The sequence below is a fragment of the Papio anubis genome, chromosome 7, assembly GCF_008728515.1.
Source record: "Papio anubis isolate 15944 chromosome 7, Panubis1.0, whole genome shotgun sequence".
In the NCBI taxonomy this organism is placed as follows: domain Eukaryota; kingdom Metazoa; phylum Chordata; class Mammalia; order Primates; family Cercopithecidae; genus Papio; species Papio anubis.
The window spans coordinates 83850540-83875120 of record NC_044982.1 but is presented as its reverse complement, the minus strand read 5'-3'; the positions used below and the strand labels follow the sequence as shown (position 1 = coordinate 83875120).

Here is a 24581-nt window from a genome sequence, read left to right as displayed (position 1 = left end):
GCTCCAGATCAGGGCTTCTCAAATCTTATTGTCCACATAAATCACCTGAGGACCTTGTTAAAATGAAGATTTTGCTTCTTTAGCTTTGGCGGGGGGCGGGGGGGGCGGGGAATGAGGCCTGTGCTCCCAGGTGATGCCAATACTGGTAGTCAATGACTACATTTTGAGTAGCAAGAATCCAGAGCAGTGTTTCTCCAATTTGCTGTGCTCTGGAATCACCTGGGTAGCTTTACAAACTACAGATGCCACCCCAAGAGATTTTTACTTAATTGGTCTGGGGTGTGGCCTGGACGTTGGGATTTTCTTTTTACATTCCCCAAGTCATGCTAACGTGCAGCCAAGTTGGAGAAGCTCGCAACTCATCATTCTCGGTAGTTGGCTAAATTTAAGTAGTGGCATTCTCAACATAGCTTGCACCCCATATATAGCAACCCGACAGCACCCAAGATGAAAACAGGGCTGCGAGCATGATACACATCGATAAGCCCAGACTTCAGCCAGCAGACCTACGTTCCACCCAAGCTTTGTCATGAACTCTGATCTTAAGCAAGTCACAAATCTGAGTTTAAATTTACTCACCTAACTAATGAGGACAGGAACCCCTAAGGTAATTGCAAGAATAAAATGAGAGAATATTTGTGAAGGTGCTTTGGAGAATATCATATCTTATAAGTCAACACATACATAACCCCCATTTTTCACTCTGTTTACATTGCCTAAGAAAAACATACTTCACTTTTACCACTAAAACATGTTGAAACAGATGTAAATGTGGAAGCACATACTTAGTTCAATTTCTGGCACAGTGCTTAATGATGCAGTTCTAGGAACGCACTGTCATAAGAGTGGAAGCACCTGTAATAATCGAAGGATTAGTAAAGGATTACCTGCTCCAGGAAGAAGACAAAGGACTGCCATTTCCCAGGGTTGTCAGCACTGCCTTTTGCCATTAACTTCAAATACACTTAATGAAAACAAGGAGGCAGGTTCACAGATGTAAGTTACCAACTCATAGAGTTCAGCACAGAGGACTGAAGGGAAAAAAAGGATTCTGATACCGGTAAAGAATAAAAACAGAGCCAGAGGCATAAGGAGGAGTGGCATGGAGTTCTTTAATTAGGAAGGCAAAAGGTTACATTTAATGAAAGGCAGGTTGGATTAATAAATGTTTGTTAGAAAGTTGTTCTGACACAGAGTGAACTCTGGGCTTTTCTCCTGCATAAAAATCAGAGCTAGTGCAAATCTGAAGAAAATCCATGTGTCCAACAAGCTGCCATCTCCAGAACTCTTATCCAGGAAATTCAAAGAGTGAACCTAGAAGAAAAAAGCAGCAAGGTTAAATGTCTTATGATACTAGAGACAGGGCCCCAAATCCTTCCATCTAAATTCTAACCCACAAGACAGTTATGGGGTTCCTACACTCAGGACAATATTTAAACCAGGCGAGAAAAACTAGAAAGCAGCAAGTATTTCTCACAGAACATTTTATGGGAGTACTATCCAGAAAAATTAACGTTCAAAACTGAGTTTCAAGCACACCAAGGCAAAACCAACTAGGAGCTGGGAGACGTGTGTTCTAACTCCAGCTCTACCATTCATTAGCCGCACGACTTCACAAAAGTCACTCTGACTTCCCTGGCCCACAAATTCTTTGAGGTGAGAGGGTTGTAGTTCAACCTAAAGAGCTTTCCGGAATCTAAAATGCTTATAAAGCACAGATTTCCATTGGCGGGGAGGCAGGGTAGGGAGTAAGGATTCAAGAAAGAAAGAAAAATTCCCAATCTCAGCTGTAACAAAGGACCAAAATACAAGAAATAATTTAGTTTTCATTTAAAGATAAGTTTATTTTTGGCAAGAAAAAGGTGAAGAAAGAGTAACCCCAACAGAAGTGGCTACATTGCTGCTAGAGCCAAATGGAACTGAGATCTGTGAGTTGTGAGGTGGAACCCTCACCACAAGATACAGGCTTCCTTTAGTCCCTCAAAGCACAGCCTCGCACCTACTGGACTCCAGCACGGGTCTGGCTGGAAAACCTCCGGCCCTAGGGGCTCCACTGTCTCCAGCGATAAGCAACTGATTTTCCCAGTGTGCCATAAAAATACTGTAATCTCCTATGTGTACCATGACTCAAAAAAGGCTGGGAAATACTACCTTTCAGAAGAACCGGGCTGCCCCAGGAGGTAAAAGGGCACTACCTTATTTGGTATATTGAGTCAAGTAAGTAACCTGGAGATTCTGGCATCAGAGCTTAAAGGAGAGATTTTAGACTTTCAGCCAGAATGCGTTTATTTCACTAACAATAGTATTTAGAGAAATGCTACATAATTGCAGAACATTGCTGAATCGGTGGTATTATAAGAAATGTGTAAAAGAGCGAGCAGTAACAGGAAGCAAAAGGTGTTCATAGTGCCAAACAAAACCAAACAGACCTATTCAAACTCAACTATTCATTCCATCAAATTTCTTAAAGCAAACTCTCTGGCAATAGACTATAAACCAATGCAACATTACAGTTTTTTTCAAGACAGATTTTTGTGCTTATTGTCCAGGCTGGAGTGCAATGGCGCGATCTCGGCTCACCACAACCTCTGCCTCCTGGGTTCAGGCGATTCTCCTGCTTCAGCCTGCTGAGTAGCTAGGATTACAGGAGTGCACCACCACGCCCAGCTAATTTTTGCATTTTTAGTAGAGATGGGGTTTCACCATGTTGGTCAGGCTGGTCTCGAACTCCTGACCTCCGGTGATCCACCTGCCCCAGACTCCCAAAGTGCTGGGATTACAGGCGTGTGCCACCGCGCCTGGCTACATTATAGTTCTAATGGCCAAGGTGAGAGAGGACTAGAGCATAAAGCCATTTTCAGGGAACAAAGCCTTGACACTTTTAGAAATATAAAAGAAATCCTAGTTTAGTACAAAATCAAAGTTTCAAGATTTTATGATATTAAAACATTTAAATATAAGATGCTGAGGCCAGTCCATGTGAAAGGCAAAAATTGACTCATGAGAGTAAGTCTCTTTGACAGTGGTTTTCAGAAAATCCTATTTACAAAGATCTGCTCCCCCTCTTTTAAAGCAGATCTATTTACCAGACACTATTCTAAAAGCAGAGGTTCTAGGATTCTTTGAAATGTTAGCTCACATAACTGACTATTCAACAGCTAAGAAGAATGGTTTCAACTGTTAACCAGGGCATAAAGGTTTCAGGAAACTGACTAATAAAATCTCCTCCCCTGATATCAAGACATGCAAAATGGAAGACACCTACTGAGAAAAGTTAGCGTGGCTTCAGTCTATTTCACCTGCGCAGAAAAGACAGTGCCATTTAATCAGTTTGTTGTAATCATCTTAAAAGAAAGCAAGGCATAACACAAAGAACTGTTAAAAATGACTCTGTAGAGATAGAAAAGATAATGCCAGCCAGGGTCATTTCTATGTGGAATGTGTATTCTTCTCCAGCAATATCTCTATTCAGACACTAGCAATGGGCAGACAGGTTCAAATACTGATTTTCCTTCAAATTCATCTCATCCTGGATCCTCGTCAGTTTTCTAATTAAAACTGAAATTAGAAATAATGTGAATCAAAGACCATTCTGCAGAAATTCTAGGTTTACAGCTCAATTTGAATCATCAGTTTTAGAAGGCACAGACTGTATATTTCTAAAAAATGAAAGGAGCTTTAGCGATCAGCTTCTTTAATCCTTTCATTACAGAGATGAGAAAACTGTGACCTGACAGTGTTGACAAATTTGTCCAGAGCTCTGCTGTCCAACACCACAGCCATTAGCCACAGGTGACTGTTTAAACTTAGTCAAAGTTAAATTAAAAACTCAATTCTTCAGTCTGTTAGCCACATTTCAAATGTTCAATAACCACATGTGGCTAGTGGTTACCATAACGCACAGTGCAGACCCTGAATGTTTCCCCACTGCAGAACGCTCTATTGGACAGTGCTGGTCCAGGATCACCCTCAGTAGCCAAAGTCAGGTCTCCTGACCTGCATTCTCCTCCATTTCTCCTGGACCATATTAAGTATGGCCAACTATGCAGAAACATTTGAGATAGCCGGCCTTCATCCTTTCCTATCAATCTCTCCCAAATTTTTCCCATTTAAAAAAGAAAAGCATCCAGTCTGATGGTTCTGATAAAAATTTAAAATAAATAAAAATTTCTTAAAAAGAAAAGCAAATTTAACATTTTTAATGAAAACCCTCTAACATGACATATATATAAAGCCATCATCTGAAAGTCCTAAACATAACAGGAAGGAATATAAAGGTTCAGAGTCCAAATGTCTGTTATCCAGTTCCCCCTCAGTCACTTATTAGTTCCAGGGCCTGGATACATCAACCTAAGTTTCACCAAGGTGTAATTACCTAGGTGTAAAATGAGAATACTACTATTTGTCTATCTCCACATCACTGGGTAGGAAGGAAGAATCACATGAGCTGATGTATGTAAAAGTATATGTGGAACGTATGTGAATCCTACAAGCTTGTTAATGTGGGAACTATAAGACATTTTACAAAGGTTTATTCTTGTAAAAGGTTTCATACAAATATGTGCATCTAGTTATAATCACATTTAATTTTCTACCTCCTATAAATTGATAATGGGAATCTGAAAATATGAAAAAGCAACAATTAAGGAGAAAACAGAAAGCAAAGCCCAATTGAGGAGCCACAAAAACAGTACAATCCTCCTCAAACACAAAAGAACCATCAAGAATTATGCTGAGAGGCATTAACAGTGGCAAGAGACTTTGATGAACATCCAGGCCAATCCTCTCATAGTGCAGACAGAGAAACTGAGGCTCAGAGGTAAGTTTATTTGTCCATTCAACTAGTTAACAGAGCAAAGGCTACAATACAAGTCTTCTGATTTTCTTTTTTTTTTTTTGAGACAAGGTCTCACTCTGTCACTCAGGCTGGAGTGCAGTGGCATGATCACAGTTCACTGCAGCCTTGACCTCCCATGCTCAAGCAATCCTCCCACCTCAGCCTTCTGAGTAGCTGGGACCACAGGCACACACCACCACGCCCCTCTAATTCTTTTGATTTTTGGAAGAGACAAGGTCTTGCTACATCGCCCATGCTGGTCTCAAACTCTTGAGCTCAGGCGATCCTCCCACCTTGGCCTCCCCAAGTGCTGGGATTACAGGCCTAAGTCACCGCACCCAGCCCCTACTCTGACTTCTTGTCTCATGCTCTTCCCCACTCCACAGCCTCTCCCATGAATCTCTGCCTTGGCTTTTTTTTTCTTTCGTAGCACTTTCCATGTTTTAGCATCCAAGTAACTTAATAACATAACTTTTTCTTGCAGTTAAAAATTGTTTATTTGGTTGGGCACGGTGGCTCATGCCTGTAATTCCAGCACTTTGGGAGGCTAAGGCGGGCGGATCACAAAGTCAAGAGATGGAGACCATACTGGCCAACATGGTAAAACCACATCTCTTCTAAAAATACAAAAATTAGCCAGGCATGGTAGCACACGCTTGTAGTCCCAGCTACTGGGAGTCTGAGGCAGAAGAATCGCTTGAACCCGGGAGGCAGAGGCTGCAGTGAGCTGAGATCATGCCACTGCACCACAGCCTGGGCAACAAAGCGAGACTCCATCTCAAAAAAAAAAAAAAAAAGAACAAAAAAGGTTTATTCATTCATACACTCATTCAACAAACACACACTGTTACTGTTCACAATTGAGTCCAGTGGGAGAGAGAAGAAAGTGAATGAATAGTTTCATAACAATGTGATAAGTGCAGCATTGGAGGTATGCAGTAGACTAAGGGCCCGGAGAAGAGGCTCCTATGCAACCTGAGGGGTGGGAATGACTTGGGTGATAGGAGTCATCCAAACTGGGAGGATGGAGAAAATAAGGCAGTAGAGTTAGGGCAGCAATGATATTCATAAATACAATTCTATTTCGATATTCTTTTTTTCTTTGGTAGTCTTAAAAAATAGACCAAATATAAAACGGAGTTCAATAAACAAGTAGAGTCATCAATTAGCACTTTTTAGCAAATAAAAAAGTAGATTCAAAGTTTTAAGAATGAAAGGTAAAGAACTAATCTCAGAGCCAGGCACTGTGACACACCTGTAGGTCCAGCTACACGGGAGCCTCAGGCAGGAGGATCACTTGACCCCAGGGAGTTCCCAGCTTGGGCAACATAGAAAGACCCCATCACATAAAAATAGATATATAATTAATCTCACCTCCTAAACAGAGAAAAATGAGTTGAAAAAAGTTATGATGTGACTACCTCAGAAGATTTCCTACAAATTTAGGACAGTTCCCTTGGAGAGAGCTTATTTGGTGGCAGGACCTACTTCAACATAAGGTGGAAGTATCAAAGAGAAAATAAAATAAAAACTAAATGGGGCCCTCCACCAACAAAAAATTAAAGATTATTGTCAGTAGGAGGTCACTACTGAGTATAAAAGATGTAGAACAAACCAAAAAAGGAAGCTCTCAAACTGACGAGGTGAAAAAAAGAAAACAAAGGGGAAACCTGAGGGTCTATGTGCACAGTCTTGGTCTTCCCCTATGAAACAAAATCTAGGGCCACTTTAGGGTTCTATGCCCTTTTGTTCCTAACTCGACATTGCCCCCTTCTGGCCAGAATGTAAAGCAACCCCCAACCCAGCATCTAAGCCCACCTGGACCTCTGCTGCCCCTCAATGACTGGAAAGAAACTAGGTTTTATAACACAGGTATCAGTAGCTTCTTCCCCCAAATTCAACTCCTCTTATGTTCTGTGGTAGTCTCTCAACACATGAAACATACAATCCACTAGGTGGCAGCAAAGCCTACAGAATAACATCAAGATCCCCTTCCAGAGGTAATTTTCTAGATTACTATACTTAACTGAATTCGAAAAGCCAACACAATTGCATGTTTGTAAACAGTGTTGCCAGTCAGTTTAAAATGTTCTGCCCAACCCTGTAGCCCCCTTGTTCCAGCTAGGATCAAACACTGAATTTTTTAAGACATGGGAGAATGGTCTCCATTATAAAAACAAAACCATGCTAACCAGGCACAGGCATTTGGCAGCTATCTTATCTCCCTGGGAGTTGAGCACATTTTCAAGCAAGGTTTTGTCCCTTTGGGCCCAGTTCACCCTTCCTTCTGATCCAGGGTCCAATTCATCAGGAACTTTAATTCTCAAACTGTGATCCAATACAGTTCTGTCCTTCTTTTCCTCATTACCCTTCAGAACACCTGAGATGGACTGAGATTTTTTTTAAAAAAAGAATTTCACAGGCCAGGTGCAGTGGCTCATGCCTGTAATCCCAGCACTTTGGGAGGCCAAACCGGGCGGATCACGAGGTCAGGAGTTCGAGACCAGCCTGGCCAACATAGTGAAACCCCATCTCTACTAAAAATACAAAAATTAGCCGGGCATGATGGCAAGTGCCTGTAGTCCCAGCTACTCGGGGAGGCTGAGGCAGGAGAATTGCTTGAACCCGGGTGGCAGGGTTGCAGTGAGCCAAGATTACACCACTGCACTCTAGCCTGGGCAAGAGAGTAAGACTCTGTCTCAAAAAAAAAAAAAAAAAAAAAAGATTTTCAGAAAGAAACACAGAAAAACAAACATGGAAAAAACTAAAGCATATAAATTTTTAAATACTGAAATCCACTGAGCTTCTTTCTGTCATGCATTCATTCAAAAATATGCTGCCGCCTACACACCAAAAACTGATCATCATTTCAGGTGTGCATGGATTTCTGGGGGTCAGAAGCCCACTGGGAGCATTTTTGCTTTTGTATTTTCATTTGTATAGTCTAAAAACTACTGAATCTTTCTTGATGATTGATGACCTGGATAGAAACATTAGTTATAAGATTTCTAGCAAGGCTCTCTTTTTTTTTTTTTAAAGACAGAGTCTTACTCCTGCCAGGCTGGAGTGCAATGGCGCAATTTTGGCTCACTGCAACCTCTGCCTCCTGGGTTCAAGCAATTCTCCTGCCTCAGTCTCCCAAGTAGATGGGATTACAGGCACCGGCCACCACGCCCAGCTAATTTTTGTATTTTTAGTAGAGACGAGGTTTCACCATATTGGCCAAGCTGGTCTCGAACTCCTGACCTCAGGTGATCTACCTGCCTCGGCCTCACAAAGTGCTGGGATTACAGGCATGAGCCACCACGCCCGGCCGTTCTAGCAAGGCTCTCTCAACTTCAGTTCCTCATCTGTAAGTGAGAACAGCAAACCTATCTAAGTGAAATTATTCCGAAAATAAAATGATATAGAATAAGAAGTACTTAAAGCATAGCACACACTGAGCACTCATTATCTGTTAACTTCCTTACTTCCCCTTGAATTATTTTTTTAACCCAATGCCATTTTCTTTTGATCTTCCTCTTTCAGAGTAGTTCAGAGTTTGTCATCCCCAAATTCATGTAAGATCAGCTATATTACAGATGTTTGTTTTTTAATATCAAACTCTCAACTTAGTTGGAAAATATGAAGATGTTCCATCTGTTTTGTTCTACCTTCTGAGCTGGTATAAATATTGAGAATTTACTTGGAAATGTTTTTAAAGTGCTGTGGCACACTGCACATATAGCTGAGTTAAAAGCACATAAAAGGAGCAAATAAAAGTATATTTTTAAAAACTGAGAGTAGGACAGTGTAGTGTATGTCAAATGAAGGATCTCCATGAAAAATAGTCTGGGCAATCCCCCAGAGAGAAGGATTTTTCTATGAACATACTCTCCATAGAATGATTTAACACTGCAATCTGGGATTGAGGATTTTGCTATGCTTTGGGCCCATAATTCCCAGCTGAACAGGTGGTCCTAGGTTGTTAATATGGTCTGCAGTACACAGTTTCTGCTGAGACTGCTTTTTTGTCTCTGCTTTTGTCGTAATTTTGAAATACTAAGCTCTCTGCAGTAAAGTCCTCCTCCAATCATGACAGCCCTAGGAAATAATTTTCCATGATTTGGTATCTCCCTGAGCCTAGAAAACATCCTTGAAATGTTTGCTCTGTCCCCTTCCTAAGTACACACCATGACTCATCTAGAAAAAAAGAACTTCAGAAATCTAGAGTAAGCAATCAGAAGACTTATGACCTTTCCAGAAGGCTCTATCAGGAAGCCCAAGGGTTACTCATAGTTGCAAGCGTGAGAAGGTCAATGTTGGAGGGTCAGTTTTCTACTTGCATTCAAGGTTATCCACTGGTAACAGTTAATTGTAACTGGCAATAGTTGTTATCCATTGGTCAGATAACTCATCTGCTGCCCCAGCTCCCAGATGGTACAGCTGCTCTCTTCTCTGGATTTATTGCAGCACTTTGTTCAGACCTTTAGTGAGGCCCTAACAGGGCTGTATTTTAACTGTTATGTTTACATATTCTCCCCTACTGTACATGTCTTGAAAACAGAAGCCAGTTTGGGGTTTTTTTTAAATTAAGGTAAGGTCTTGCTATTTTGCCCATGCTAGCCTCAAATTCTTGAGCTCAAGCAATCTGTCCACCTCGGCTTCCCAAAGTGCTGGGATTATAGGCATGAGCCACCACGCCCAGCCAACAATATTGTTTATATTCCCAACAACAAGACATTGGCTGGTACATAGAAGGGGAGGGAGGAAGGGAGGGAAGAGGACAACTCAAGTCTTAATCAGGTCTCTAAGGAGTTAAACTGTATTAAAATAACAGAACAAAGTGGTTCTTAAAGTTTTTCACTGAAATAAACCTCTCTGTCAACTTACCACTACCAAAATGATACCTTCTCCCTGAACTAACAGAACTGTTTTTGAGGCAATATCAAAGGAAAGGATTTATGTAACATATTATAACTAAATGACTAATTCACGTCAGAAAATGAAGTATAGTCACTGTCACATTATTGCATCCACTTTGCACATAGATGCTCTAAAACTCTTGTACTAGATTTCTGCTGATTGGTATAAAAATGACAGCTTTCCAAGTGGTGAGGAAGAGGCTGGTCCTAGGATATCCTTCCCCCAAATAGGATGAGATTTCCTAAGGTTCTCTTTTCTCTACCACCCAGAACATTAAACTTTGCAATGCAAAGGCAAATATTGCATGCATTCATCAGTAAGCTACATGGGATACCGGAAGGAGTACTGGGCCAAGAACACCGCTAGACTAGGGCACTTCACTGCAAACACTTAACTATGCGGCCAGGGAAGGTCCATGGATTGTTCTAGGCCTCTGTTGTCTCATATATAAAGTAACAGTGTTGACATACGGTATGGAAATAGCCATGTATTTATTAAAGCATTAGAACTCTGCTTGGGAGGGAGTGATGCAGGGGAGGGCATACCATACGTGAAGGGAAAGGCCAAGCAGAGAGGGCTTTTCAATTTCTGTCCATCAAAAAAACTCCAATTCCACTTCTGCTTTATATACCAAGATTCTTTTTGTAAGAGTTTGTTTGGGAGAAGGGAGAAAGAACTCTACTGCTAAAAAATGGAAAATGGCAAATGAACCAAGCAGCATCCCATCTTACATTTTAAAGTCTTCTCCCAAGTTAACCCAATTTCCCCATTTATTTCTACTTTAAGGCACATATTAGCAAATGCCCACAGTCATTCATTCAACATACACTGGATGCTATCAGATTTAAGTGCTATGAAAACAATGGTCCAGCATTTAAAGTCATCTGAGATCAAAATCAGAAAAAAAATAACTAACAAATCTAAAGGCAAAACCTACCATTTATGTCTCTTCCAAAATTTCTGAGTTATTTTCATGGAGTTATTGGTGCAGACATTATTGTACTAGCTACAAACACTAATTTCCTGTTATCTTAATGATTTGAAGAATAAGACAAGGCAATGACCACGAGTGGTAGCACTGATTATGATATTAATGCATACTTTGCAGACCAATGGAAAATTCTGCAAACGTCAACAGCAGTATGGGAGGCTTGCCAACCACGATCGAAACCAGTCCCATCCAATTTCTCTTCCTAAAATCAACATTACAGGACAAGGACTATGATCATCACTTACATTCTTTTAGTCTCCTACTCCTCAATTACGTAAATGGGAATGATTCAGCCAACAAAGTTCATGACAACAAGGTGCAGGATGGTGCTGGCAAAGAGAAAATCAGCAAAGGCTCGCTCTGGGGAGATGCCTTGGAAATCCGCTTTGTTCTGTGGGTTGATCTGTATTCTCAGGCAAACTGCACAAGAAGCAAAACACAAAAAATGATTATATGGAAGTATGAAATAAATATGACTGCTAATGAATACAGACATACCCTAGGACCCAACAATTCTACTCTAACAGAAATGAATGCATACATAGATCAAAGCGCATATACACAAATGATACCCAGATAGCCCCAAACTGGAAGCAATCTAAATGTCTATCAACAGTAAAATGGATAAATTACGGCATATGCAAACAATAGAATATTATACTGCAATGAAGAACTTCTGCTATACACAAAAATGGATGAATTGCACAAGTAAGTGGGGCAACACAATCAAAACTTTATCTTTTTGGAAGGCAGGGACAGAGTCTTGCTCTGTTGCCCAGGCTGGAATGCAGTGGCACAATCTCAGCTCACTGCAACCTCCACCTGCCGGATTCAAGCCATTCTCCTGCCTCAGCCTCCCAAGTAGCTGGGACTACAGGCATGCGCCACCATGCCCGGCTAATTTTTGTATTTTTAGTAGAGACGGGGTTTCACCATACTGGCCAGGCTGGTCTCGAACTCCTGACCTTGTGATCCACCCACCTCGGCTTCCCAAAGTGCTGGGATTACAGGTGTGAGCCACTGCGCCCGGCCAAAGACTTTATACACACTGGCCGGCCAAACCAGCTGGAACCCAGCAGGTCACCCAGAGGAAGCCAAAGCCAGAAGAGCCCAGCTCCCACATAGAGACCACAGGGCAGAACCTAAGTAAATATGTTGGGGGAACAAATGTACCCCCTCAATTAGATGAGGAATATTCTGGGACACAGCCACACGGAGCCACTGTGAACTCGGTAGGAGACAGGGTCTGGTTATGCTGCCCAGGCTGGACTGGAACCCAAGCAATCCTCCCACCTCAGCCTCCCGAGCAGCTGGGACCACAGGCATGGGTGAACACGTCTGCCCAGCTCCATGGTATTTTTAGTGTGACCTTCTATTTATGGATAATGATTCAGGTTCTCCATTATAAGTTTATTTTAAAAGTACATTTACTACAGTTAAAAAATGAATCAATTTAATTACTTTGTTTTTTAAGAAATGCACAAAAACCCTCGTATACAAAATCAAATGATTTTCAACCAAAGTGACAAAACCACTCAATGGGGAAACAAGTCTTTTCAACTAATGATGTTGGGAAAACTGGATATCCACAGGCAAAAGAATGAAGCTGGACCCTTACTTTATACCATATACTACAAAAATTAACTCGAAACGGATCAAAGACCTAAATGTAACACCAAAAACTAAAAAACTCTTAGAAGAAAACAGAGCAAAAATTTTATGGCATTGTATTTGGTAATGATTTATTGGACATGACACCAAAAATACAGTCAACAAAAGTAAAAATAAATTGGACTATATCAAAATTTAAAACTTCTGTGCACAATAAAGGTACAATAAAGAGCACAATAGTGAAAAGGCAACCTATGGAATGGGAAAAAATATTTGCAAATCACATATCTGATAAAGGGTTAATATCAGAATATATTAAAGTACCCCTACAATGCAATAACAACAAAATCATAACCAGATTTTAAAATGGGCAAAGGACTCGAATAGACATTTCCCCAAAGAAGATATAGGAATGGCCAACAAGCATATGAAAAGATGCTCAACATCCCTAATCACTAGGGAAATACAAATCAAAATTACAATGAGATATCACCTCTCAGCTATTAGGATGTCTAATATCAAAAAAACAAGAGTTGGCAAGAATGCAGAGAATCTGAAACCCTTGTGCACTAACGAGTGGGAAAATTAAATGGGGTAGCACTGTGAAAAACAGTATGGAGTCTCCTCAAAAAAATTAAAAACAGAATTACCATATGATCCAGCAATTCCACTTCTGCGTACATATCCAAAAGAACTGAAAGCAGCATCTCGGACAGGCACAGTGGTTCACGCCTGCAATCCCAGCACTTTGGGAGGCTGAACCAGGCGGATCACCTGAAGTCAGGAGTTCAAGGCCAGCCTGGCCAACACGGTGAAACCCCATCTCTACTAAAAATACAAAAATTAGCTGGGCGAGGTGGGCAGGTGCCTATAATCCCAGCTACTCGGGAGGCTGAGGCAGCAGAATCGCTTGAACCCAGGAGGTGGAGGCTGCAGTGAGGCGAGATCATGCCATTGCACTCCAGCCTAGGTGACAAGAGGGAAACTCCATCCTGGGGAGCTGGGAGGGTGGAGGGTGGAACCAGGCTCTCAAGCGATATTTGCATACCCATGTTCATAGCAGCATTAGTCAAAATACCCAAAAGGTGAGAGTAACCCAAGTGTCAGCAGAAGAATGAATAAGCAAAGTATGATATATACATACAATGGAATACTCAGCCTTAAAAGGAAGGAAATTCTGACACCTGCTACAACATGGCTGAATCTTGAGAGCATTATTTTAAGTGACATAAGCCATCACAAACAGACAAATACTACATGGTTTCACTTATATGACATCAAGAGTAGTCAAACTCCTAGAAACAGAACGTGCAACGGTAGATGCCAGGGACTGACAGAGAGGAGGATGAGGAGTTATTGTTTAATGGGGACTGAATTTCAGTTGCAGAAGACAAAAAAGTTCTGGATATGGATAGTGATGATGATTTTACAGCAATGTACATGTACTTAATGCGACAGAACTATACACTTAAAATAGTTAAAATGGTGAATTTTGTCATGTTTTATCTTGATTAAAAACAAACAAATCCCAGCACTTTGGGAGGCCGAGACGGGTGGATCACGAGGTCAGGAGATCAAGACCATCCTGGCGAACACGGTGAAACCCCGTCTCTACTAAAAAATACAAAAAACTAGCCGGGCGAGATGGCGGGCGCCTGTAGTCCCAGCTACTCGGGAGGCTGAGGCAGGAGAATGGCGTGAACCCGGGAGGCGGAGCTTGCAGTGAGCTGAGATCCGGCCACTGCCCTCCCGGGGGGGCGGCGGAGGGCGCCGCCGTCTAAAAAAAAAAAAAAAAAAACCAAAAAAAAGGCCAGGGGCGGTGGCTCACGCCTGTAATCACAGCACTCTGGGAGGCCAAGGAGGTCGGGAGCTCAAGACCAGCCTGACCAACATGGAGAAACCCCATCTCTACTAAAAATACAAAATTAGCCGGGCATGGTAGTGCATGCCTGTGATCCCAGCTGCTTAGGAGGCTGAGGCAGGAGAATCACTTGAACCCAGGAGGTGGAGGTTTTGGTGAGTCAAGATTGTGCCATTGCACTCCCGCCTGGGCAACAAGAGCGAAACTCCATCTAAAAAAATAAAAAATAAAAAAACAAAAATAAAAAACAAGGGCCAGGCACGTGGCTCACTCCTGTAATCCCAGCGCTTTGGGAGGCCGAGGTGGGCGGATCATCTGAGGTCAAGAGTTCAACACCAGCCTGGCCAACATGGTGAAATCCCATCTCTAATAAAAACTACAGAAATTAGCTGGGCATGGTGGTACGCACCTGTAATCCTAGCTACTCAGGAGGCTCAGGCAGGAGAATTTGCTTAAATTCAGGAGATGGAGGTTGCAGTGTGCCGAGACTATGCCACTGCACTCCAGCCTGGGCAACAGGGACTCCATCTCAAAACAAAACAAAACAAAACAAGTGTATGCCATATGATTCCATGCACAAAAAGCTTAAAACTTGGTAAAACCAATCTATGGTAAGACAGTGGTTTTTATCTTTCACAGGGAGAAGATGACTGGGAAGATGCAAGGAGGCTTCTATGGTGCTGATAATGTCCTGTATCTTGATCTGGATAGTGGTTAGATAGGTAAATTTAAAAATTCATCAAGTTGTACAATTAAATTTTGTACTCTGTTAAAGGAAGAAAAAATATGACTCTCAGAGTTATACTGAAATCTAGAGGCTTTCTCAGAGAGAAAAAAAAAAAGTATAAGCAAAAAACCCACAAAGCTCTCTTATCTCCTGATTTAAAGGTTTCTAATTATACCTAGATGGGGATGCACTTGAGGCAACAACAAAGGGTCTGGGCTGAATGATACAAAGTTACAAAAATGTGAATTATTTTCTAATAGAATATTCACTTAATGGGTAGCAGAGTTTATAAAGACAGCACACTCATTCACAAGGACCTCACAGTTGTCGATAAACTATCTTTGATCTCGAAGTTCCAGCAGCTGCTTATTTGTCTCAAAAAAGGCAGAAGACCTAAGCAATATAATTCATGAGAACTCTCCACTGCCACACTCTGTGCCCTTGAAGATTCTTACAGTCACCATTGACCAAAAAAAAAAAAAAAAAAGGTAGTTCCAGGAATACACTCTTCCAAAGTATCTTCATGCCTGTGATAAATTATTACACTGCTTAAGAAAACCTAAACTCGCTTCAGGCTAGCATCATCCCATCATTAACTAAGAAAAAGCAACAAACAAATCTAATCCAAAGGCCAGAAAACTATCAGACTAGTTCTCCAGAGCCTGTCACCATGGCAACAGTTTTCATTATGCTTAAACATGTAAACACCATGGAAGCACCATTGATCTTTTCAGGTATCCAGACCCTTAAAAATATTAAAGACAATGACTGAAGCAAGGGTACCAAGTAAACCCCTGCTGTAGAAAGTATAGATTCGTTCATCCATTTGGGAGAGCAATTAGCAATATCCATTAATATTTCAAATGATTTTACCTTTTGACAAAGGAATTTATCTTACAGAACAAAGACATTCTGAAAGTATGTCTGTAAAGTCGAAAAAAATTAAAACAGTCTAAACATCATATACTACTGACATGCAATGAAATCCCATGCAATTATTCAAAAGAATAAGGTAAATTCTCTGTACATTGACAGCAAACATATCTAAGATTTATTAAATGAAAAAAAGCCAATCTTTTTCTTTTCTTTGGAGACAGGGTCTCACTCTATCGCCCAGGCTGGAATGCAGTGGTGCAATCATGCCTCTCTGCAGCCTCCACCTCCTAGGCTCAAACAATCCTCCCACCTCAGCGCCCCGAGTAGCTGAGACAACAGTCATGCACCACCATGCCTAGCTAATTTTTTTGTTTGTTTTGGGTAAAGACAAGGTCTCCCTACGTTGCCCAGCAATCCTCCCGCCTCTGCTTGCCTAAGGGCAGGGATTACAGATGTAAGCCCCCACACCCAGCCCATTCCTAGGGCATGGTAGCTCGCAACTGTAACCCCAACATGTTGTGAAACCAAGGTGGGAGGATTGCTTGAGCCCAAGAGTTTGAGAACAGCCTGCGAAAGATAGGGAGACCCCCGTCTCTACAAAAAAAAAAAATGTTCTAATTAGCCATGTGTGGTAGCACACACCTATGGCCCCAGCTACTGGGAAGGCTGACATGGGAAGACTGCTTGAGTCCAGGAGGTAGAGGTTGCAGGCTGCAGTGAGCCACGGTCATGCCACTGCACTCCAGTCTGGGAGACAAAGCAAGACCTAGTCTCAAAAAAAAAAGTAAAATATTTTATTTATATATGATATGCATAATTATCTTGTCATTTCAGTTAGAATCTAGAAAAAAAATCTGAAGAAATAGAAAACTATTAATACTGGTTATTGGGGTAGAGAACACGGTGTTGAGTTTTGAGGAAATACGAGAGAAAAAAAGAAAAATTATCCATGAAGGTGGATAAGGTAATACATTGATGTTATCATTATCATGATCATGGTAGCCAGATTATTTCAATGAAAATATACGAATCAGAGTCCCACAAAGATGGAAAGGGCCTCAGAGGTCATAAACACCAACACCCCATTTGATGCATACAATGCCCAAGAGGTGTTGGGGTGGGCATGCTGGGGGAGGCTGTACTAACCACACAGGAAGCTTTCCAAAGTATACTCACCATGTACAGAATCTGGTAAGCTACCTCCAGATGGAGAATTATCAACTTTCCAGAGCCTGTGTTACTGATAAGGGTATCACATCTCTCAGATGCATTGGAAACAAAAACAGCAAAAAAAGAAAAGCCTGTTCAAAATGCTCCACTACAAATGATCCTTCAGTCTCTCCCTAGGCACTTCCAAAGATGGAAATTCACTACCTCTTCAAGCAGCCTGTTCCATTTTAGCAATTCTGATTTACTCTGTCCCCTTAAATGACCATTTATTCCAAGAAATATTTACTAAACATCTACTACATGATATGCATCATTTCAGGTGCTAGGAATATGGCACAGAACAAAACAGTCTGGCTCTCAAGGAACTTCCACTCCTATGGAGAGAAACATATAATCAATAAGTTAACAAATAAACCAGGAACTACTAGATAGAGATATGTACTATGAAGAAAATAAAACAGGATAATAAAGAGTGACTGGGAACCTTTTCTTAAACTCAATCATAACAGAAGGTCTCTTTAAGAGGTTGCTATTTAAGACCAATATTTGAAAGATAAGGAACCAACCATGCAAAAATTTGGGGGCAGAGCATTCTAGACAGTAAGAACAATCTTGGCATGTTATAAATACAACAAGGACAAACGCCAGGCACGGTGGCTCACACCTGTAATCCCAGCACTTTGGGAGGCCGAGGCGGGTGGATCACCTGAGATCGGGAGTTGGAGACCAGCCTGACCAACATGGAGAAATCCCGTCTCTACTAAAAACACAAAAAATTAGCTGGGTGTAGTGGTACAAGCCTGTAATCCCAGCTACTTGGGAGGCTGAGGCAGAAGAATCGCTTGAACCTAGGAAGCAGAAGTTGCAGTAAGCTGAGATCATGCCATTGCACTCCAGCCTGGGCAACAAGAGCAAAACTCCATCTCAAAAAAAAAAAAAAAAAAAAAAAATCAAGGACAGACTAACAAGACTATGGTGATCAAGGGGAAAGGGATGAGGGCCAAATCCTGAGGGGCATGGTAAGCCTTAGAAAATAGTATGGATTCAGTTATAAGAGCAATGGAACAGTATAATGGTTTACAAGGTTAAAAAGCAGAATTACTTAGGACGCAAAGAGCTCAGGGTAATGGTAATAAAAATGGACAGAAATGAAGACATACAGGCTATATTTTGGAGAAGACAGAGCTTGCTGATGAAACCGATGCAGGAGATAAGAAAAATCAAGGGATCTGGGAAACTTAAATCTCTTCACTTAAAATCACAACCAGCCAGGCGTGATGGCTCACACCTGTAATCCCAGCATTTTGGGAGGCTGAAGCAGGTGAATCACCTGAGGTCAGGAGTTAGTGACCAGTCTGGCCAACATGGCAAAACCTCGTCTCTACTAAAAATACAAAAATTAGCCAGGCATGGTGGCGCTTGCCTGTAATCCTAGCTACTCAGGAGGCTGAGGCAGGAGAATAGCTTAAACCCGGGAGATGGAGGTTGCAGTGAGCTGAGATTGTACCACTGCACTCCAGCCTGGGTGACAGAGCGAGACTATGTCTCAAAAAAAAAAAAAAAAAACCGCAACTGACATTGACACCATGTACTAACTGGTGAAGAGGCAGATGGCTGGATGAGCAGGTTTGATCTTGGACATGTTAAGTTCAAGGTACATATCAGACATCAAGTGAAGACATCAAGTTGGCAACTGGATTTACTAATTTGGAATTCAGGGGACAGTTCAAAACTAAAAATATAAAGCAGTAGTTGTAGGTATACAGGTGTTATTTAAGTTTATCTATTTAAAAAAAAATACAAAGTGAAGGTATCTACAACCCTGCTCTCAGTCAGAGACGTGCCCAGCACAAAACAGCAGAAAGGAAAAAGCAGTGAGGTGAGACAGAACAAGCAGGAGAGTCTTATATTCAAGAAGAAACTTTCCTTTTACACAGAAGCTGATGCCTAAGTTAAATGCTAAACATGGCAAGAGTAGTTTCAGTAAAGTAGTGAGGACAGACCAATACCAAGAGTGGTTAAGGAATGAATAGTTAAGGAAGTAGGAACATTAATTATTCTTTCAAAAATTCTGTAATGATGGAAAGGAAATGGGATGGTAGCTAGAAGAATATCTGTAGTCAAACGGATTTTTTAAAAATGGACAATATTAGAACATGTTTATATGATGGGAATGATCCAGGAGAGAAACAGAAATTAATGACACAGAATGGAGGAATAATTGCAGAAGTGGAGCCCCTGAGTGAGCAAGGGAAGACTGGATCCTCTGCACAGGTGAAGCTTTCACAGGAAAGAGACACATCACCCATCATGAGAAGTCAGAGAGTATGGGTATAAAAGCAGGTGATCTGTTATGATTCAGTGGTGAAAAGATGAAGGAATTCTTACCCACTTCTATTTTTTTAGTGAAAAAATAAAAGTAAGATCATCAACTAAGAATAAAGGAAAAGAGGAAAAATATAGTGATTTATGAAGCCTATTTTGGGAAGGCGAATATATAAGAGAAACATTATTGCAGGACTACTGGCAGGGCTGGGTGCACATTGTGTTCCCATTCTCACCAATAATTCTCCATCAGCACCATATCCATATTTACTCGTCTGTATTTCCCACTACAATACAAACTCTGTGACAATGGAAGCCATATCTGTGTGCTTCACAAGTTGAATTCCCAGCACCTTGGCAGAGAACCTAGCATATCATTGCTCAGTATTCCTGACTTGACTATATGCCTGCTCACCATTTAACATGTACAGTGTTCAGCACTGAGGATGAAGAGATGAGAAGACAGCCCCTGCCCTCAAGGGCTCACCTTCCAGAGGGAAGGCAGACACCCAAATACAGCACAGTGCCTTATCTCTCTCACACACACATACAAGGTGAAAAAGGAATAAAATGGAAAGACCTCAATCTGCTACAGAGTCAGGGAAGGGCTCCAAAGGGCAATAAGCCAGGCATAGGGGTGTATGCCTATAGTCCTAGCTACTCAGGAGGCTGAGGCAGGAGGACTGCTTGAGTCAAGGAGTTTGAGGCCAGTCTGGGCAACACAGCAAGACCTTGTTCTCTTTAAAAACAGTAACAAAAAAAGGAAATTTCACTGAGCTGAGAAGTCTAAAAAGTGAAAGAATTTTGAAGGCAGTCAAGCAAAGGCAAATAGTTTGACACTTGAGAGTGTTCAGAGAATGACAAGTAGTTCAATACTGTTGGAGCATAGAGTATAGAGGAGGCAGAGGCAAGAGATGAAGCTGCAGACAGAGAGGAAGCCAGATCATGAAAGACCCTGTATGTCAAAAAAACATTTTTAATTTTACTTTGGGAAACACAAATTGTACATGGGAGCGACACAATCAGATTTGCAAGTCAAATCAAGCCTGCAAACATAGTAGAAGATGGACTGGAAACCAGAGGCCAGAAGACCAGTAAGGAGGATTACAGTAGTCTATATAAGAGATACTGAGAGGCTAAAACAGAGGATGAAAAAGTAGCAATGATATGAAAGATATTTAGAAACAAGACTATCAGGCACAAGGGTGGCAAACTTCTAATCTCTTGGATAACAGTTACGGCAGATAATATTAGGATCCACAGATCTGATGGATAGTTCCAAAGTAAATGCTGGGCCCCAATCCACAACAGCCCAATAGCTCCCATGAGACAGAAAACTCTGGACTAGGCCTCCTTGCCTTACAGATTCAAACTGGTTTTGAATTTGTAAACTAGGAAAAACAACACTACTTTTTAAGACAAAATTACCTCATATAGATTAGAGAACAGAACAGATGATAGTTGGGAAATGACTTAAAAACTTGTTTCAAGACCAAAGATTTCTTTTGAGGACAGTCAATGTTTTCCACTTATCCCTTCGAAATAGCACTTTAAATGAGCACAGCTTTCAGTTGGGCAAACAAGGAAACTAAAGGGCTGCCAACACTGGAACCTAACTCTAAAAAAGGGACAGATGTCCTCTTCTAGAGATATCTAACTACAAGATAAACAGCTAACTGAGGATGTTTGAAATCTGTCTGAAATAAGAAAAATATTCCACCTCTGAGGTCCTTTTAAAGTCAATATATTATACTCTGATGATCAAAGAAAAAAAAAAAAAGGCTCTCTCAATGGCAACTTTCCACCTCTGGTTCCCTCTTGAAACCATGGGTAAGTCTCTCAGCTATGAGGGAATAGAAGAAAACAGACCATTTTCATACCATTAGGCCCAATAACAACAGGTTTTTAAAGGTTTGGTAGCATTCTGAATTGGTTTAAAATGTACTGGCCAATTTCCAAAGAGCGTATGCTAAACTAACACATGCAGAGGGAATAGAATAGACTGCCAAAAAAAAAAAAAAAAAATTAGGGAAGATTAAAGAACATTTCCCTCCAATTCATCCTACATGCTAACACCAATTTTAAATCTCTCCCTTTAAAAAAGCATCCTCAGAAGCTTTACTGTTACCTACAGGATAAAGTCCAAACTCCTGGCTGGGCGTGGTGGCTCACATCTGTAATCCTAGCACTTTGGGAGGCCGAGGCAGGCAGATCACCTGAGGTCAGGAGTTTGAGACCAGCCTGCCCAACATGGAGAAATCCCGTCTCTACTAAAAATACAAAATTAGCCAGGCGTGGTGGCACAGGCCTGTAATCCCAGCTACTTGGGAGGCTGAGGCAGGAGAATTGCTTAAACCTGGGAGACAGAGGTTGCAGTGAACCGAGAACGTGCCATTGCACTCTAGCCTGGGAAAAAAGAGTGAAAATCCAACGTGGGGGGAAAAAAAAAAAGTCCAAATTCCTTGGCCTGGCATTCAAACATCTAATAGCCAGCACTATCTAATCCTTCAACAGTATCTCCTACATTTCCCTCTCCCAGCTCACTGGACTCCTCCATTCTCTTGCAACAGGAAACTCCACAGGAAAGTTAGAAACCCCAGCACCATAAAAAGGAACAAGGCTACCTTTGCCAACAATCAAAACAAAGGATAAGCATCCAAATTTCCCATTAAAATCAGTCTCCAGTTGATGATCTAGGCTAACAAATGGCAGATTAAAACCAGTCTCCAGTTGACAATCTAGGCTAACAAACAGCAGAAGAGGCAGGATTTAGGAAAGTCAGTGCTGTCAAAAGAAGTATAAATCATACCCCCTTCTGTGGCAAATAAGAATTATCATGAATCCCTTCTTTTCCTGAAGTTGCTTTATTTCTCTGGCTCTATTACCTGTTATCTAATAGATCTGGAAATTCTAATCCCCCTTATTGGCCCCATTATTAACATGCCCTTTTACTAGGTTTTTCTTCAATGACAAGCCACCTAGTTCCTGTTGGAGAGGAGAAAGGCAGTGCAGTCTGCCAATTCAATTTCAGCCACAAGGGGCTCAAAAACAGGTCTTAGCATAAGCAAAAGTCATTTGCTCAAAAAACCTTCTGGCTTTATTACACTGATAATCTGTAACTTGAGTCCATGCCCACTCTTCAGCAAACCACATTCTTCAATGCATCCATGAAAAATCATTCTTAACCCTAGAGGCTTATGAAGGCAGGGTGACTTCTACATGGAGAAGGCATCTTTTTAAACTCAGCTTTCAGACCCTGCCTTGCTCCTACTCTTCCAGACCTGGAAACAAAAACATCAAACAAAATTAATCAGAAGTTCTCATCAAGGTTCCTTCTCCAGGCTGGCTAATAAAAACCTTTAGTACTGTAGTAGAAGGTGGTGGGTGGGTGATGGAGAATACTTAGAGCAGAGGGTAATGTATCTGGTCTGATGATGGTTAACACATCCTGAAGGCAAGGATGCCGCCACAGACAACCAGGTCTTGGTCATCTAGGACAAAAGTCAAAGATGGTAAATAAATATCCAATCAAAAGGTTAATCTGCAACTTCAGTACACAAGTCATCAGATCCTCAGGCCTGTTTTAAATTCTGAGAAGTATCTCTGGTGTGTCAGAACTAGCAATGCAAATGTATAAAAAGCATTCTATAGGTCTCTAACTTTAAGCACAGCACCACTGTCTCCAGACTTCTTTTTTTTTTGAGGCTGAGTCTCTCGCTCTGTCACCCAAGCTGAAGTGCAATGGAACTATCTCGGCTCACTACAACCTCCACCTCCCGGGTTCAAGTGATTCAAGGGATTACAGGCGTGCGCCACCATGCCCAGCTAATTTATGTATTTTCAGCAGAGATGGGGTTTCACCATGTTGGCCAGGTTGGTCTTGAACTCCTGACCTCAAGTGATCTGCCTACCTCGGCCTCCCAAAGTGCTGGGATTACAGGCATGAGCCACTGTGCCAGGCCTCTAGACAATTCCAGTGCTGTATTTTGTCTGTATCCCAACTAAACCATAAACTCTTTAAGGACAAAGAACATGTGCCTGATGTATCCCCAAAGCTTTTACCATAATGCCTCATATTGGACTGAAAATATAACTGATGACCTGACTGATGATCACACTGAAAAGAAACCATGAATGCTGGCATGTTTTCAAAGTCAAAGTAGCAGGTGATACCAGCGATAGAGGCCACGCCTGTTTTCAGTATTCACTGAATCCCCGTTGGGCAAGAAAAGTCAGATTTTGACAAAAATTGATGGAGACAGTTCTCGCTAAATATAGCAGTCCACAAGGTTACCAAATCCTGGAATCAAAAGGAAAAATAAGGCTAAAATAGAATTATGTGAACAAAAATTGGGTTTAGGACAGTGAAATAACAACTTCCTCTACAAGAAAAAAAGTAGTAGCAGCTAAAAGGCAAAATCAAGTAAAGGATGATTCAACAAGAAAAGCACCAGCATTTATATTCTTTGCACTTTCATTGAAACGTTTTACCGGAGATTGGTAGTGATTAGGTCAAGATGACAGAGATGATTCAAGGTTGGGTTTTTCATTTGAAAAGTCTACTAATTTTAGACTTGTGTTAAACCTAAGTTAAAGTTGGAATAGGGTTTTCCCCGGACCAATATTAAGTGGAGTGGATCACCAGGTGGAGTAGCAGCACGAAGGTGGTTTCTTTAGACATTTAAGTCCAACTCCTACACAGCCGTTTGTTATTAGGCATGTGATCTAAGCTTTCTGGGCCTCAATTTCCCCATTCACAAAAAAAGGGCAATGCAGGCTCTTCTCATAACTTCAAGGGGCGGTGGTCTGATATAGAGTACTATGAAAACAAAAGCAACACACCAAAGTAACACATTATTGTTATGATCACTTATAGAACCATTACCCGCTAGGATGAAACTCCCCACACAAGAGATGAAGCCCGAGAGAAAAGAGTTGAAGGGGAAGGTTCCCACGAGGAGACAGTAACCGAATTGCAGCGCTCCGGTCAGCAGTATATACAGCAGGTACGCGTCCAGCAACTTCAGACGCTGCGGAGTGGAGCTCAAGTACTCTTCTAAGAACCGCGAAATGACAGACACTACCGACGCCGACATAACTACACGCAAGGTACTCCGGTCCGCGCGCCCAAAACTCCTAGAGGACCAGCCGACCACACCGGATGTGCTGTTTGCGCTTGCGCACCCCGTCGTGACCTAACTCCGCGCCCCCGGGGTGCCAATTTGCGCAGGCGCTGAGGCAGGCCAGGGCGCGTAACAACTACTGCGCAGACGTGGAC

General features: G+C 41.6%; 1 protein-coding gene across 1 annotated transcript; it reads right to left on the bottom strand.

Annotated features, from left to right (window-relative positions):
* Positions 1-1091: 1091 nt before the first annotated feature.
* Positions 1092-24509, bottom strand: DAD1 (defender against cell death 1). The gene is made up of 3 exons (XM_003901558.5): positions 24189-24509; positions 10979-11153; positions 1092-1314 (listed from the first exon to the last, which is right to left on the bottom strand). The coding sequence occupies exons 1-2, from the start codon at positions 24397-24399 to the stop codon at positions 11023-11025; spliced, it is 342 nt and encodes a 113-aa protein (XP_003901607.1). The 5' UTR covers positions 24400-24509; the 3' UTR covers positions 1092-1314; positions 10979-11022.
* Between the last annotated feature and the right edge of the window lie 72 nt (positions 24510-24581).